This window comes from Anabrus simplex, chromosome 3 (assembly GCF_040414725.1).
Source record: "Anabrus simplex isolate iqAnaSimp1 chromosome 3, ASM4041472v1, whole genome shotgun sequence".
In the NCBI taxonomy this organism is placed as follows: domain Eukaryota; kingdom Metazoa; phylum Arthropoda; class Insecta; order Orthoptera; family Tettigoniidae; genus Anabrus; species Anabrus simplex.
This window is the reverse complement of record NC_090267.1, coordinates 330,345,799-330,362,000: the sequence shown is the minus strand read 5'-3', so window position 1 is coordinate 330,362,000 and position 16,202 is coordinate 330,345,799. Positions and strand designations below refer to the sequence as shown.

The window sequence follows — 16,202 nt, the reverse complement described above, 5'->3', positions numbered from 1 at the left end:
TTGAATGTCTCTGCGATTATCTCTGCATTTTCTTGATTATTATGGACTAACCTTCCTGATTTATCTCTCAGCATTAATATTGGGGGCTCATATTTTTAAAGGTATTTGCCAAAAGGTTTTATAATAATCTTGTGATTTTTTTTTTTTTTTTCTTAAAACTCTCTTTTATCTTTTGTAAGGACTTTTTAAGATGTTTGCATTTGGTTTGTCTGATGTTTTTATGAGTTGACTTTCTTTGTTTTATTAGTTCTAAATTTGATTTGTCTGACTTTTGGGCTTGATGATTTATCCAAGTTTGGTATCTTCTGTCAATCGCCTGGTTACATTCTTCATTCCACCATTCCATCCTAGGATTTGTTGAGCTAACTCTTCGGCTAAACTCTTCTGCTATCAATTTTAGTTTGGTGGTCAGTTCTTCTAATGCATTAATGTTGACAGATCCTTTTCCTGTTTACCTATAGTACTCCCTATTATTGATTAAGGTGGTAGGGTCAAATTTTTTTCTATTTTTATTTGGAGGTCTTTTCTTAACCCTTGGAGTTAATTTTATTTTGATCTTAACAACATAGTGATCTAACCCTGAGTCTTTCCCCCTTAGGATTTTGACATTGTAGATTTCACAATGGTGAAATTTATCCATGCAAACATGGTCCAGTTGCCATACACCTTTTCTCCAAAATCAGGATGTTTCCAAGTTTTTAATTTGTGAGGTTTCCTTTTAAAGTACGTTGATTTTGAGATAAGATTGTGGTTTCTGCATAATTCAATCAATCTTTGACCATTTTTATTCGTCCTCTTATGTGCTGGCCATTTTCCAATGATATCTCGGTACCTTCTTTCTTGTCCGAGTTGTGCTGAAATTGCCAAGGAGAATTTTAACGTGTGATGGAGGTATGTTGATTGGGTACATTAATAATATAGAGAAAGTTTGTTTCTTTAATGGTGAGTAATCTCAGGAACCTCTCAGCTGGTTTTAGTTATTCTTTCAACATTAGGAAGCTTATGTTTTGCAGTTTATTTTAGGCTATGGGCTATATATAATTATGCTAGCATATGAGTGTAGCAGCCATTTTATTAATAGACCAAGTCAGAAAAATTGTGCTTCTGAGACCTTTAAAAGTTGATATGCTACCCGAATTCCTCATCCTATTAAAAATGAAGTGCTTGAAGTGTACTGAGAAAAAGAAAGTTCATATGCAATTACTTCCTAAGTAGCAGTTTTGAGGAAAAAACACTTTTCTGTGTTTTGACACATTTCCTATTCACTAAAAATCAAAATAACAAGTAACCTGTCACTCTTGTGGAAAAAAGAGCATACTTGCAGGGTTTAGAATTACCACTAACGGTTTGCTAGAAAGTTGCACTTCTGTGTGTTAAAGGAACATTTCTGGTATACAGCCCGGAAGGCTTGCACATTACAGCTCAATAGTCTAGAGTGAAAATCATTTTCATCCATGCATCCATTAATGATGCAAGTCTAACAATTTTTATGCTTTTTCTCTCTGTGAGAGAAAGTTTGTTAAAGTGGATGATGAGGAGCAGTGAAAGAAAATGTGAAGCAAGCCAAAGGAAATCGATATCAGGGATCCTGATCTGTTAGATCAGCCTTAGAACAGCCTTGGACATGTAAATTGATATAGAGACTGAAGAGAGATGAAATTTGACAAGTATGAGATAATGGGTAAGTTATTATTATGGCAGGTTATCAGAAACTTTTAAACTAAAATCACTACTCAGAGAGGTAGCACATTTTTCTATCAAATAAATTTATTAAACTAACTATTTACAGTTATTTACAAGTTCATTCACATTTGAATTTTCCACTCAATACAGTTGTTACAAACATAATCAAACACACTGCCCAGTGTTGTTCCAGAACAGTTCACTTTACAACTAACAAGCCTTGATTAATTCTGCATAGCCATATGATGGACTCACGTTTCACTGAACAACTCTTCACGGACACATGACCGTCCTGTAATTGCTTGCGTTCACTCGCAACTTGCTCAGAACTGACTGGCTCACTGTTGCAGGCTCTGCTCTTTATGTAGGCCAGCGGAAAATTTTCAGTTTCCATTTCCAGATCATACAGGGGGGCGTTTCATTCGCTAGTGAGCTTCCATATTATGAGCCCTAACAATTTGCTGGTGGTATTGTTTTGATCGCTGCTGGCCCGGTACACATTCTTGCTGCTGCACCAGCTTTGTCGCCTCTCACCAGCATTGAAGCCTTCCACAGGCCCATCCCCTGAACTCTTGGCCTTCATTGTCACAATATTGTTACCAAAAGTGTTCATATCTCTGTCTGAATTCAATGCGGACAGGTCCGCGGGGATTGTTAGTCATAAATACAATATTTATATGTGATGAAAGTACCCAATATTGATAACTATAGTTCATTCCATGTTAAGAGAACAGTATTGCTTGTATGACAACAGGGTTGCCATATCGAAAGGCTCTGCTCAACACCATCACAGGTAAAACGGCAGCACATAAATTTGTGAAATTCTGTACTTAAGTTCAAGATAAAAAGCAGGAGAAACTAAGTTGCAGATTATTTTTATGAACTAAAGGGGACGGGGTTTCCAGGAACTATTTTTGGTTTGTACAGAATCAGACGTAATGTATGACACATTAAAAACCTTAGCATTGAAGTGTAAGGCAAATTGGGGGGGGAAATAGAAAAATAATATGTTTATGTGCTCAAGGGGTGAGGGATGCATTTGATTGCATTTAATAAATTTCCCCAGACAATGCGGGGAAATTGTGCTGTCATATTGCTCACAAAAACAATAGTAAAAATTAAATGTGGTCATAAAAACAGTGGTAAACACAAGTACGCACCGATATAAAGCCTAAAAACTACACGCAACAAATAAATACTGTAAATAACTTCACTACAGAAGTGAGCTGCCGGCAGTTCATAGAGTGAGGGACTACACGATGCTTGTACCAGAGCAACACAGAAGAAGGAAACTGAAGGAAGACAACAAAGCGACAGCTGTTTTTGCCATTGTGCTTCCTCCCTACAAATATATTTATGAAAAAGAAAATTTTATGTAGTTAATTTAATAACTCAAGGACAAAAGTGTTTTATCCTTTTTATCTGTCATAATACATTACAAAGTACAGTATTATATCCCTTAATCACGAGGAATTATGTGTGTTTCAAAGGGAATGCTTTCACTCCTTGTCCATAAGAGCAATATTGTTTTCTTAACGTGGAATGAGCTATACAGCCTGAATGTTTAGGCTGTAATAGATTAGGGTGCAAAGTTATTTAAGCAAGCAAGCATAGAGGAAAATTATTTGTAAAGTAAAGGAATTCAGAGAAGAGGGTAGGGATATATCCACGGGATAAAAACAATAGCAAGTTAGTGTGGATAATGGGAACAGTAGAAAGAAGAGTCTCAAATGAACATTAATTTTATTCAATTCTCACTGAGCTTAATATTATGCTTCACAACTTTATCAAGCAGATAGACATTCTGGAGTCTTGACACCCAGCATAAGGAGAAGAGTGATTAGACTTAGGCACTGAAAGAAGAACGTAACAGAAAGAAACCTTACAGGTGGTTAGAGACAAACGCAGAAACAGAAAAGTGACTACATGAATAAACTCTATACTGTACGTCAAAAAGGGAGTATAGATGTGTATATCAGCAATTAATGGAATGATGTGTCAGTGTACTTATTGTGGAGGGAGAAAAAGAAACTTGCAAACTCTGTCTCTTCATACATCACCATCCTTCTATTGATGTTCTCTCTTCATGAATCCCAGATCATCCAATCCTATAACTTCTCAAATATTTTTTATTTGCAGCATGACTGGAAAAGAAGTTGTCATCAGCAGTTTTAACTCGTTTCCGAATAATTAACTTCTTCCAGTAAATTCACTTCTGTCTGTAGATGTACTTTCGATGGTTGAACAGACTATTCTAGCATGGAATAAGCATCCACACAGATTGCACAGAATTGTTGGAAGAGGGCGTGGTTGTGCTGCACAGAGTTTTCGTGCTTGCCTCCTGGCTTCTTCACATCTGCATCGTTCCCTTTCAAACATATTGACAGCAGCAGGGATGTTCCAGCGCCAAACTGAATGGTCTTGACCAAGCGTGTCCCAGGTTTATGGATTGAGACCTGACATCTTCATAGTGTACTTAAGCTGGTCCTTGTAGCGCCTCACGGGGGCTCCACGAGGTCTGGTGCTGGAACAAAGTTCACCATACAGGATTTGGCATGGAAATCTGGTATCACTCATCCGACGGACATGGCCAATCCATCTAAGCTGATGACCAATGATGGATGATTCTATGCTCTTGGCTTGTGCTTTCTCAAGAACAGCAATGTTGGTGACATGGTCTTCCCTTTTGATCTTAAGGATGGATCAATTTTTTTGTTGGTGGAAATGCTCAAGCTTTGTCACGTCACGTCGGTAAAGGGTCCAAGTTTCACAACCATAGCAGTGTGGTGATGACAACAGCGTGGTACACCATGAGTTTCATCTTCATGGTCAGGTCTTTATTCATGAACACCCGGTGTGAGAGTCGTCCAAATGCTGCATGGGCAGCACCAGTTCTCTTCTCAACATCTTGTTCACAGTTACGGTGCACAGATTGGATACTACCCAAGTACGAAAAGTGGAGTACCTGAGATGGAGATGAAATGTGGAATGGTTGTGCCTGGTGAAGGTTGTGCCAGGGCCTTGGTCTTTTGAACATTAATGGTGAGATCAAAACAATCACATGCATTCTTGTAGCAGTTAACTGAGTAATGCAGTTCCTCCAGTGTGAGTGTAGGTGATGCAGCATCATCTGCATATAACATTTTGGTTACCTTTGTAACCTGGGTGAGCCTCCAGGAGTGAAGTCTTCCTAAGTTGAAAAGCCCTTCATCGAAACAATAGCTAACCTCCACACCTGGGTTGTTCTTAGAAGATTCACATAGCATGGCAGCCAAATATAATGCAAATAGTGCTGGAGCAAGCACACACCCCTGTTTCAGTCCATGAGCAATAGGAAATTCATCCTAGATCCTATTCTGATGGCAAAACCTGCCCAGTCATGTCATCATGGAGGGCCTGAACCAGATCAACAAAACGCTGAGGATAGCCAAAGTGTTTTGGTACCACCCATATAGCAGGTATAGAATAGAATATAATATATTTATCACCTACAGGATGTCCCAATTACAGATGATGTAATAGAAAATAAAATAATTAAATTAAATAATATATATACAAATAGGAATGACTAAGAAGAGAGGATTCTGCAGCTCTCTGCATTTTTCCTGAAGTTGCCTTGCACAGAAGATCAGATCAGTTGTGCATCGGAACTTCGAAACCCACACTGGGACTCTGGGAGGACTCTCTCAGAGATAACCTGTAGGCAGTTAAGCAGAATTCTTGCAAGAATTATACCTACAATAGATATAAGTGATATACCACGATAGTTACCACAAATACTGCGATCACCTTTCTTGAAGATTATGATAATAGTGGCATTTTTTAGATCACCACGTACTTCTCTGACTTCCCAAATTTTGAGGATGAGAGTGAAAATCCTTGTTTTGAGTGATTGAAGGCCAATTTGAATTAACTCTAGAGGGATGTTATCTCAACCAGGTGCCTTTCTGGGTTTCAGACGATTGAGAATTGTACTGAATTCTTGGTAAGTTGGCAGAACTCCCATCTATGGTTGTTCGGGCTGTCGAGGCACATCACGAAGAAAGTCTTCATCAGCAGTGGAAGGACGATTTAGAAGAGTGGAGAAATGAGCCTTCCAACGATTCAGGATTTCATGGCTGTCAGTAAGAGTGGTAGAATTGTCAGCAGTTTACAGTGTACCTGTTGAACAGCGAGATGGACCATACAGCTCTTTTATTCCTGCGTAAAAGTTTCTCAGGTTCGGAGCATCAGATAGTTTCTGAAGTTCCTGAGCTTGCTGTTGCCCTTTTTGCGTTGATGAGACAAAATTTCCTCATTGTCAAGCCAATCCTGTTTCTTCTGCTTTACAAAACTAATGGTTTCCTTGGCTGACTTTGTGATTATCATCTGCAAAGTGGCCCATTCTTGCTGAATGTCATTTGTGCTAGCTGGGTTAACTGTTAGCTGTACATTGATCATATTCTGTAATTCTGGGTAAAGGATTCATCGTTTTTTTAAGTTTGAACATGTTAAACATTCTTCTGGTCAAGATTTAGAGGTGCCTAGGTGATTTAGAGTGTATGGAGATCCTGAGTTGACAAATAACGAGTTTGTGATCAGTCCAACAATCATCAATATTTCTGGCTGTTCTGGTAATAAGAATGTCCTTCTTATCACAATGCCGTGTAATGACATAATCAAGAATATGCCAGTGCTTGGATTGAGGATGCATCCACATAGTCTTGAAGCGATTGGGCAGTCGAAACTAGAGTGTTAGTGATGAAGAGTTCATGTTCCGCACATAGACTGAGAAGCAATAGTCCATTTGCATTACAATTGCCAGCTCCTTGCTTATCCATCACATTTTTCCATAGCCAATTATCTCTCCCAACTCTGGCAGTGTAATCGCCAAGGAGTAGGAGCTTATCTGCAGATGGTACCTGTAGCTTGGTGATTGTTGTGCTAAGCTGATTGTAGAACTCATCCTTACATCAGCATCTAAGGTTGGAGCATAGGCGAATATGAGCATCGTAGAAGTACCTCTTGAAAGTGGAATGCGGAGAGTCATAAGTCTTTTGTTGATTGCAGTGGGAGTAAGTTGGTGATCAATAACCAATTTTGTCTTCACAGTGAATCCCACACCATGGATGCGACGTTCTTGCTCCCCCTTTCCCTTCCAGAAGATGGTATATCCTGAACCGAACTCAGTAATTTTGCCTTCCGTGGACAGTCTGGTTTCACTCAAAGCAGCAAGGTCAATGTTGAGTCTAAATAGCTCATGGGTAATGAGAGCTGTTCTTCTCTTAGGCCTGTCATTATCCGACACATCAAGTAAAGTTTTCACATTCCATGTTCTAATTTTCAGAGTGTGACTCATTCCTGCTTTTGATTTCTGACCACATGAGTGGTGACCTGCTGGGTGTGGTCACCCTGAGGACATAAGGTGCGACTTCCAATGTTCAGCCCATCTTTTCCATCCTTCCCCTTGTGGGGTGGGCAGCGGTAATCCTAAACAGGCCTGCCCAACCACAGATGCAGGATTGAATTCCTGAGTAGTCACAGGATCTCAAGCGAGACGACCATCACACGTCCACTGCCAACGTGCAGATCCCTTTAGGGAGTCAAGTTATTTATCACCGCTTGACACTCGGTGTTGAGTCGCTGGCTGTACGGACGTACTCCATTACCGTAGCGGAATATCTGGCCAGACATCAGAAGTATACTTCTTCATCAAGTACATCTTGAAAGTTTGATGCTCTCTTTCTTAGGTCTTGTTCAATTTATTTCCTAGGTTTGCCTCTAGGTCTTTTCCCTCCAACCTCAAATACAAGCATCGACTTCAGGATCATCGCTCTTTTGATTCTTGTCACAAACCCATACCACCTCACTCTCGATTGTTCTGCTCTCTCTCTGACTCCGCATACACAGTGTTTCTCATACTACCACATTTTTTATTCCGTCCTGTCTTATCTTAATAACGGCCTAGAGGATCCATCGTGCTGACCACACGACACCTCATAATCTGCAGGCCTTCGGGCTGAGCAGTGGTCACTTGGTAGGCCATGGCCCTGCGGGGTTGTTGTGCCATGGGGTTTGGTTTGGTTTTTGTCTTATCTTGGCTTGCATACTTCTGAAGAATTTCATCCCACTTTCCTGGATTTTACTTTGCTGTGGTCATTACACAAGTTTCAGCTCCATATCTCAAGATTGGTAGAAAGTAGTTCTTGTATTTGACTTCCTTGCATCGTATTGGCACTTCCTTACTCAATAATTTGTCTTCCTATAAATGAATATTAGCCCCAATTTGTCCTCTTCAATTCCAACTTTATCATTATATTATGACCTTTTCTACAATTAAAAGCTCCACTCAAGCTCATTCATCTACTAATGCCAATCCACACTGACAACTCAAGAACATACTGTTTAGTTGAGCAGCTTACCTCCTTACTCCCAAGTCTTCCCAGTCCAGTGTTTGCAATATTTTTCATTTTTGTCACACTACTCTTTGGTCAGAAGTCACCCCTAATAAATCATGCTGCTTTCCTTTGGATCTTTTCCCATTCTCTTATCAAGCGACCCTGGTGTGGGTCCCATACACTGGAACAATACTCTAATTGGGATCTTACCAGAGACTTATATGCCCTCTCCTTTACATCCTTTATTCCTAAATAACCCTTATAACCATATGATTGACAAACCTTTATTTACAGCCTAACCCTATCAATGCCTTAATTAAAACTACCAATTAGTTTGCCATAAAGCTATCTTTAGCTGACTTTTTTGTTAAATTCTGTTTCCTAGTAAGTTCCTTCAATCTATCCTTACTTCCATAACCATTCCTAACCCTATTTTATTTTCTAACCCGTATCTCCTTATTTCTCTGGTATAATATAGTGGGTCTTTACCATTCCTTACCACCTAGATAATTGTTTTCACACTCCTCAACAATTGCTTTGTCCGGCTCCATGGCTAAGTGGTTAGCGTGTTGGCCTTTGGTCACAGGGGTCCCGGGTTCGGTACCCGGCTGGTTTGGGATTTTTAACCATAATTGGTTAATTTTGCTGGCACAGGGGCTGGGTGTATGTGTCGTCTTCATCACCATTTCATCCTCATCCGAAAATGTCTTCGGACACTCCCGGCACTAAAAGCCATACGCCATTTCATTCCAACAATTGCTTTAAACCCATCCCATGGGCTATTTACATTTTTATTTGCCATTTTCTACTGCTTATAATTACTTTTTTAAGACCTCCCTCATGCCTCTATTATCAACCATATGTTATTGCACAATAGTCCTACTTTTATAACGTTCCTTTCTATAACATTTATTTTTAACTACAATAAAACTGTTCATCATCATGAATTCCTACCAGCGATATCGATTTTCAGCATTAATGGGAAGAAAGAAGTGACCACAACCTTATATTGAGGTACAGCATCAGCATTTCCCAGGTGCAAAAATGGGAAACCATGGAAAACTATCTTCAGGGCTGTTGATTGTGGGGTTCGAATGCACTGTCTTCCAAATGCAAGCTTACAGCTACCTAACCCATAATGCGCAGCTAAGTTGCTCAGTTGCTGGACTCCTGCTGAAATTCTGCTACTGGCACATGCCGACACCAGAGAATTGTTGCATTTTTGTGCTTTCTGAGATTTAGTTTGTAGAATGTAGGAAAACTTTCTCAGTATCACATTCTCAGTTGCCTGTAATACTCAACTCCAATGTCAGCTCTTCACCTTTCCTGTTGTTAAAGAAATGTACAGTCATGTAATAAAACAACTGCCCTATCCTCTTCACAGTGTACTTGATTTAGATTTAATCCTGTCAAAGTTGCAGTAGTGATTGATGAAGCTGATAGAAAATATGATATTGACATAATTCCTCCGACTTTTACTATAGTGAAAAGAAAGTAAATATCTGCTTATTTTGATTATATATATGAAAATGTTTATTTTGATAACTGTTATCATACATTCTTTTTCCTCTTCCTATCTGAATGAAAGTGTAAAACTGCTCCTAAAGATAATTTATTTTCTTTCAGGGGAGCCTGGATTAGAACACGTGCTGGCAAGAATAAGCGTGTTTGGAAGAAATCTTCTAAAGCAAAAAGGCTCTCCAAGGAGCATGTGTTTTGCAATTCAACACAAAGTTGGTTGTTAGACAAAATGGTCACCAGCTATTGGCGTAAACCAAAATATTATGTAGATGATCCATACGAGCCTTATCACACAAGAGAGGAGTTCCATATCACACGAAGAAAACCAGTTATACCTGAATGAATAAATGAATCTGTGGATATTTGTATATACTGTTGTCATATATTTCTTTTGGAAAAATGCGATTCTGTGATTAATGAATTCCAAAAATGTCATATTTTCCTTTAGGAATATATTCATAACAAAGTTAAACTTCCCAAGAATTCCATTTGTACTACTAGAAATAATATTTCCTGCTGTTTAGACTTCATAAATATTCAGTTCAGTATTGATTAAATAAAGTGAAAAATATTCTGATACTGATGTTATCTTTGAAATTTTAGTTGTAATGCCTCATGCTATGGACGGACGGACGGACGGACGGACGGATGGCGGGCGAGGCTCACTTCTCCTTTTCCTCTCCTTCTGTTTTATGAGTGCATAGGATCACTTTATTCAATCCATCGTTGAGGTCTCTTTAAAGGGATTTTCGGGCTTTGCAATCCTCCCAGCACTTCTTCAGATGCTCCGTTCATGTCCTTTCCTCGGCTGAAAATGTGTGTGTTGTTGGTTTGTTATGCGTAAGGGTAAAGCGAAGGTTTGTATTCTTGAGTTTTGTATTCAGTTTTATCTTATTTGTGGTGTCTTCTGTTGTAAGGCCTACTGTATTTACTTCGGATCCTCTTTTACTTCTCTGATCCATTTACATCCTGTTGTAGTATTTTTTGAAACGAGATTGTGTTGTACTAGTTGTTTCAGAAGTCTCGAATTGTTTCAGTCTTAAATCCTTCATCCTCATGATATGCCCAAAGAATCCCAGTCTCCTCTTATGCATAGTATCTGTAATGGGTTCTAGCTCTTTGTACACGACTTTGTTAGGTATTATCTGCCACTGTCCATCTTTTTGGTATTTTTTGTTGATGCAGGTCCTTCCAGTCCTCCTTTCTATTATCTGAAGTCTGTCAGTCTTTGATTGTTTATTCAGGTGAAAAAGTGTTTATGCTGCATATGTAGCTTCTGGTTTTATAACTGTGTTGTAGTGTTTTATTTTTGCATTTATTGATAGACATTTCTTTTTGTAGATATCCCATGTTAATTTTTGTGCTAGTGTCCAAAAGTTAAGCATAATCACTAAACAAGGCCATACCGCCTGATAGGAATGTCAGATGGGTTACTGAACAAGCAGAAGCTGAATCACACACCATATGTCACACAACTTGTCCAAAAAAAACTGTCAGAAAGATTCTGATACCTAAGGTACACCTTTGACAACAACTAACAAAACTTGGCAATGTCTTCCACAACAAAATATGCTGTTAATAGGGTGTATGGTTACCCCTAATGGCCACACATGCTTCACAGCGGCGACGTGGCATGCTGTCTATCAGATGGTCCAAGAGCTCTTGAGGCAGTCGATCCCATTCCTCCTAAAGGGCAATGCGAAGGTCTTGGAGGATCCTTGGTGGAGGCTGACGGGATGCGATTCGTCTCCCCAATGCATCCCAGACATGTTCTATAGGATTCAGATTTGCAAACCTTGCTGGCCAGTCCATGCGATGAATGTCTTCCCCAGCCAGAAATTCATCCACCAGAGCAGCGCGGTGCAGTCGGGCATTATCATCCATTAAGAGGAAGCCTGGACCAAGAGTCGAATACGTGGTCTCTAGTACCTCATCGCTGTATCTCCGAGCGTTACCAGTGTTGCTCGGACCACCCATGAAGATGTGTAGGTCCGTACGGCCATTCACCATGATGCCGCCCCACACATGACGCCACCACCACCATACTGGTCCCTTACCACGATGTTCCTGTGGTTGTATCAGCTACCCGGTTCTCTCCAGATTAATATGCGGCGGCAATCGTTCTGCAAACTGAAGCAAGATTCATCTGTTAAAAGCACATGCCTCCATTCATTCATGGTCCAGTTTCGATGTTGATGGTTCGACAGTAAACGGGCCCACCTCTGTGCTGGAGTGAGCGAGACGCACACCGCTGGACGTCGGGCAAACAGTCCTGCTGTTCTGAGCCTCCGGCATACAGTTTGCCGGGAAACGGCAACTGCTGAGACGGCTGCAGGCTCCGCCGACAATTGTCTTGCAGGTGCACTCCGATTTAGTCGGGCAGTTAAGATCAGATATCGGTCCTGCTGTGGGGTGGCTTACCCTTGGTCGACGTTGTACTGGCATATGACTAACATCTCCTGTTTCTCGAAATCGTCTCCAAAGTCTGGAAATGACACTTTGTGGCATATGCAAGGTTACGGCGACTTTGGTCTGTGTCTGGCCTGCTTCCAGGCGGCCTAATATTCTACCCTGCAAAACAGGGTCCAGATGGCATCGTCGTGCCATTATGTGGTCCCGTTCACCACGAGGCTACACTCCACACACTATAACAGGGCAAACATGACTGAGGGAATATGGGGTGCAGGCACTGGCTGTGTTTACCTTGCGGTTACGCGGCTAGTCAAAGCAGGGAACACTCCTTTCCTATACAGAACGAACACGTAAGGTTGGTAGGTGCATATGTCGTGCGATTTGCAGTCTATTTCCTGTTGCCCTGCTTACTCGTAACTTATGCTTAACTTTTGGACACTAGTGTATTTGTTCCTGTTTGGATTGAGGTTTTTTCATTTAGGTTTTGTGTTATTACCTCTCCAAGATATTTAAATTGAGTTATTATATCGATTTTATTACCATTTGTGGTAACCTCTTTTAGTTGTGTTGGTTTTTGGAGCATAATTTCTGTTTTTTCAAATGATATTTTGAGGCCAATTTTATTTGCATTGTTTTGAAGTTCTGATATCTGGGTTTTTGCTTCTAGGCTCGCTATATAAATAATACAACCTTTAAGTTTTTCATTCTGTCGAATATAAGATGTAAATTTTTGAAAACACTAGTACATGCCTGAAAACAGTCTATTAATAACAGAGCTAACTCAGTTGACACTGAAAAGCATGGTCTCCATCTTTATCAAAGAACAAAAAATGGCCCATTATCCTGAACTGCAGTGGTCACACCTGTACAGTGTTTTCCTGGATACTCCAACATACAAGCATCTGAAAGCGCTGAGTTAGGTACAATACTTTATGTACTGGGGAGTTGTACCAAGTGAAAAATGCTAGGAATGAAATCATGCAACACTGTACAAGAACCACTGGATTATGTTTTGGGAGAAAGGGAAGACGTTTGTTGTAATGCTGAGATAGAAGAATGAACATTATTGCTGTCAATGGAAGAAAAGGAAACTTAACATCAGTCCATTTTAGAACTTTAGCAGCTGGAAGAAGTTGTCCTAAGGAAACAGTTCTCAAGCAAACATACCTTTCAGACTTGGAATTCAGGAAATCTCTTAGGAATATGCAGGTATTCCAGAATATATTGATGATACAGACCACTATCTGATCTGTAGTGAACTAAGTATCTCTGGGCCTAGGATAGAGAAAGTGAAATCTGTCTGCAGACGAATAAGGGTAGGAAATCTCCAGGGCAAGGAAATTAGAAGTACATGCATGTGATTAGTAAAAAGTTCCAAACAATGGACAGTAAGCAGGTCCAGAGAATGGGTAGCATACAGGGATGCTGTAATAGAAACAGCAAGGGAATGTCCAGGAACAACTGTGTATAAAGATGGGAGAAAGCTAACATCTTGGTGGAATGCTTCTGATAGGACAGAAGCACTAACTGCACCTATTTATAAACAAAGGAACAAGAAGGTTTGCAATAACTATCAATGTATTTCATTGATCAGTATACCAGGAAAAGAGGGTGCAATCAGTGATTGAAAGTTGGATGAAAACCAGTGTGATTTCAGATCACAGAAGGGCTGTCAGGATCAGATTTTCACTATGTGCCATGTAATAGAAAAAATGCTATGAGAGGAATAGATAGTTATGTTCATTGATCTAGAGAAAACATATGACAGAGTAACAAGAGAAAGGATGTTGGCCGTACTGGGGGACTATAGGATTAAGGTTAGATTATTAAAAGCAGTAAAAGGGCATTTATGTTGAGAATTAGACTGTGGTGAAAATTGATATAATGAGTTTATGGTTCAAGGTACTTACAGGGGTTAGATAAGGCTGTAATCTTTCACCTTCGTTGTTCATAGTTTACATTTGTCATCTACTAAAAGGTGTAAAATTGCAGGGCAGGATTCAGTTAGGTGGTAAAGTAGTAAGTAATCTGACCTATGGCAACATCTTAGTCTTCATGCTGAAAGCCTGCAGTCTAATAACTTGGAAATTGAAAATAGGTGATATGAAAATTAGCCTTTCCAAGACCAAAGTGATGTCAGTAGGTAATAAGCTTAAGAGAATGAATGTCAGGTTGGGAATACAAAGCTGGAACAGGTTGATAATTTCAAGTATTTAGGATGTGTAATCTCCCAGCTTGGTAGTTTAGTAAGTGAGATTGAATTAAGCTGCAGTAAGGCTAATGCAGTGAGTTCACAGTTTTCAACAAACAGTATTCTATAAGAAGGAAGTCATCCCCAGGACGTTACACCGGTCTGTTTCCAGACCACTTTGGTTTATGGGAGTGAAAGCATGGTGAACACAGGATAGCTTATTCATAAGTTAAAAGGAACACACATGAATGTTGCGAGAATGATAGCTGGTACAAACAGTTGGGAACAATGGCAGGAGAGTACTCAGAACGAGGAGATAATGGCTAAGTTAGGAATGAACTTGATTGATGAAGCTGTATGCATAAACCAGCTTTGGTTTGGTTTGGTTTGGTTTAGAGGCAAATAGAGGAAGGTAAGTTACTTAAGAGAATACACCTAATGGACTCGGTCATGGAGGATAAGAGAAGGAGAGGAGACCAAGACGATGATGGTTAGACTCAGTTTCTAATGATTTAACCTCTTAACATGAAAGCCTGAGTATACTCGGGGTTTTATATATTTATATAAAATAAAATCCCGAGTATACTCGGGAATGTCACTCATTGATCGGTACCTAATTTAAAAGCCGGAATATACTCGTTTCTTTTTGTTTCTCAATATTTCCGCCAAATGTTTATGAAATTATTACTTCAGGGTCCTATTTTTGCAAACAGATGTCTCTGACTCAACCGTAGTGGATGTCGGTGACTCAGGCAGTTCGTTTTCGCGGCTTTCCCGCCCGATGTAGCATTGTGTGTTGATCCTTGTTTTAGGGCATTTCACACAGCCACAAACATATGAACAGTATTGAGTGTTATGTTGTATTACTTACCATCTGTTTAGTGCTGAGTTATTTATTTTAGAACCCGTAAAAAATATAATGAGTATACTCGGGATTTTAAAACAAGAACTTTTCGGTGGCTTATATTTCATTGTTAAGTTCGAAAAACATATTTTCATTGTTACCACTGTCTTTAGTTTTCAATAAATAGACCATTTTAACAATAAAAAAAATTAGGTGAAAAAAGATCACAATTTTTTAAATAATTGGTATGTTAAGAGGTTAAAGATAAGAGGTACAGTTATACTATTGCACGCAGCATAGTTTCTGTTAGACACATAAACGAGGTAATGATGTGGACAGATTTAGCTGTTGGAGGAATTAGGACGAGAATAGTCTCAGTCTACTCACCATACAAGGGTGCAGATGATGATGAATTTGACAAGTTTTATGAAGCACTGAGTGACATCGTAGTCAGGGTTGACAGCAAGGATAGGATAGTTTTAATGGACAATTTCAATGCGAGAGTTGGAAATAGAACTGAAGGATACGAAAAGGCAATGGGTAAATGTGGGGAAGATGTGGTAGTTAATAGGAATGGGAAGTGTTTACTGGACTTCTGTGCTAGTATGAGATTGGCAGTTACAAATACATTCTTCAAGCATTAAGACTATTCACCACTACACATAGGAGGGCAGAGGCACCAGATCCATAATAGATTATATCATAACAGACTTTAAATTCAGGAAATCTCTTAGGAATGCAGGGATATTCCAGGAATATTTTGATGATACAGACCACTATCTGGTCTTCAGTGAACCAAGTATCTCTAGGCCTAGGATAAAGTGAAATCTGTCTGCAGGCGGAGAAGTGTAGAAAATCTCAGGATAAGAAAAATAGAAGAACAATACATGGATATGATTAGTGAAAAGATCCAAACTATGGCAAGTCCAAGATATAGAAAGAGAATGGGTAGTACACAGGGAGGCTGTAGCAGAAACAACAAAGTAATGCCTAGGATCAACTGTGTGTAAAGATGGTAAAAATTGATCTTGGTGGAATGATGAAATGACAGCAGCTTGTAAACATAATAAGAAGGCATATCAGAAACAGCTTCAAACAGGGATTGAAGCAGACTGGGAATTATACGTAGATGAAAAAAACAGAGCGAAACAAATAATTGTTGAATCCAAGGAGC

General features: G+C 39.5%; 1 protein-coding gene across 1 annotated transcript in view; it reads left to right on the top strand.

The window, feature by feature from the left end:
• mRpL35 (mitochondrial ribosomal protein L35) overlaps nucleotides 1-10,152 on the top strand; it is an 81,011-nt gene extending 70,859 nt beyond the window's left edge. Inside the window, exon 4 of the mRNA XM_067143175.2 lies at nucleotides 9,687-10,152. Within this exon, the coding sequence (XP_066999276.2) occupies nucleotides 9,687-9,924 (238 nt within the window). The 3' untranslated portion in view covers nucleotides 9,925-10,152. The remainder of the gene's footprint in view (nucleotides 1-9,686) is intronic.
• Nucleotides 10,153-16,202: the final 6,050 nt, after the last annotated feature.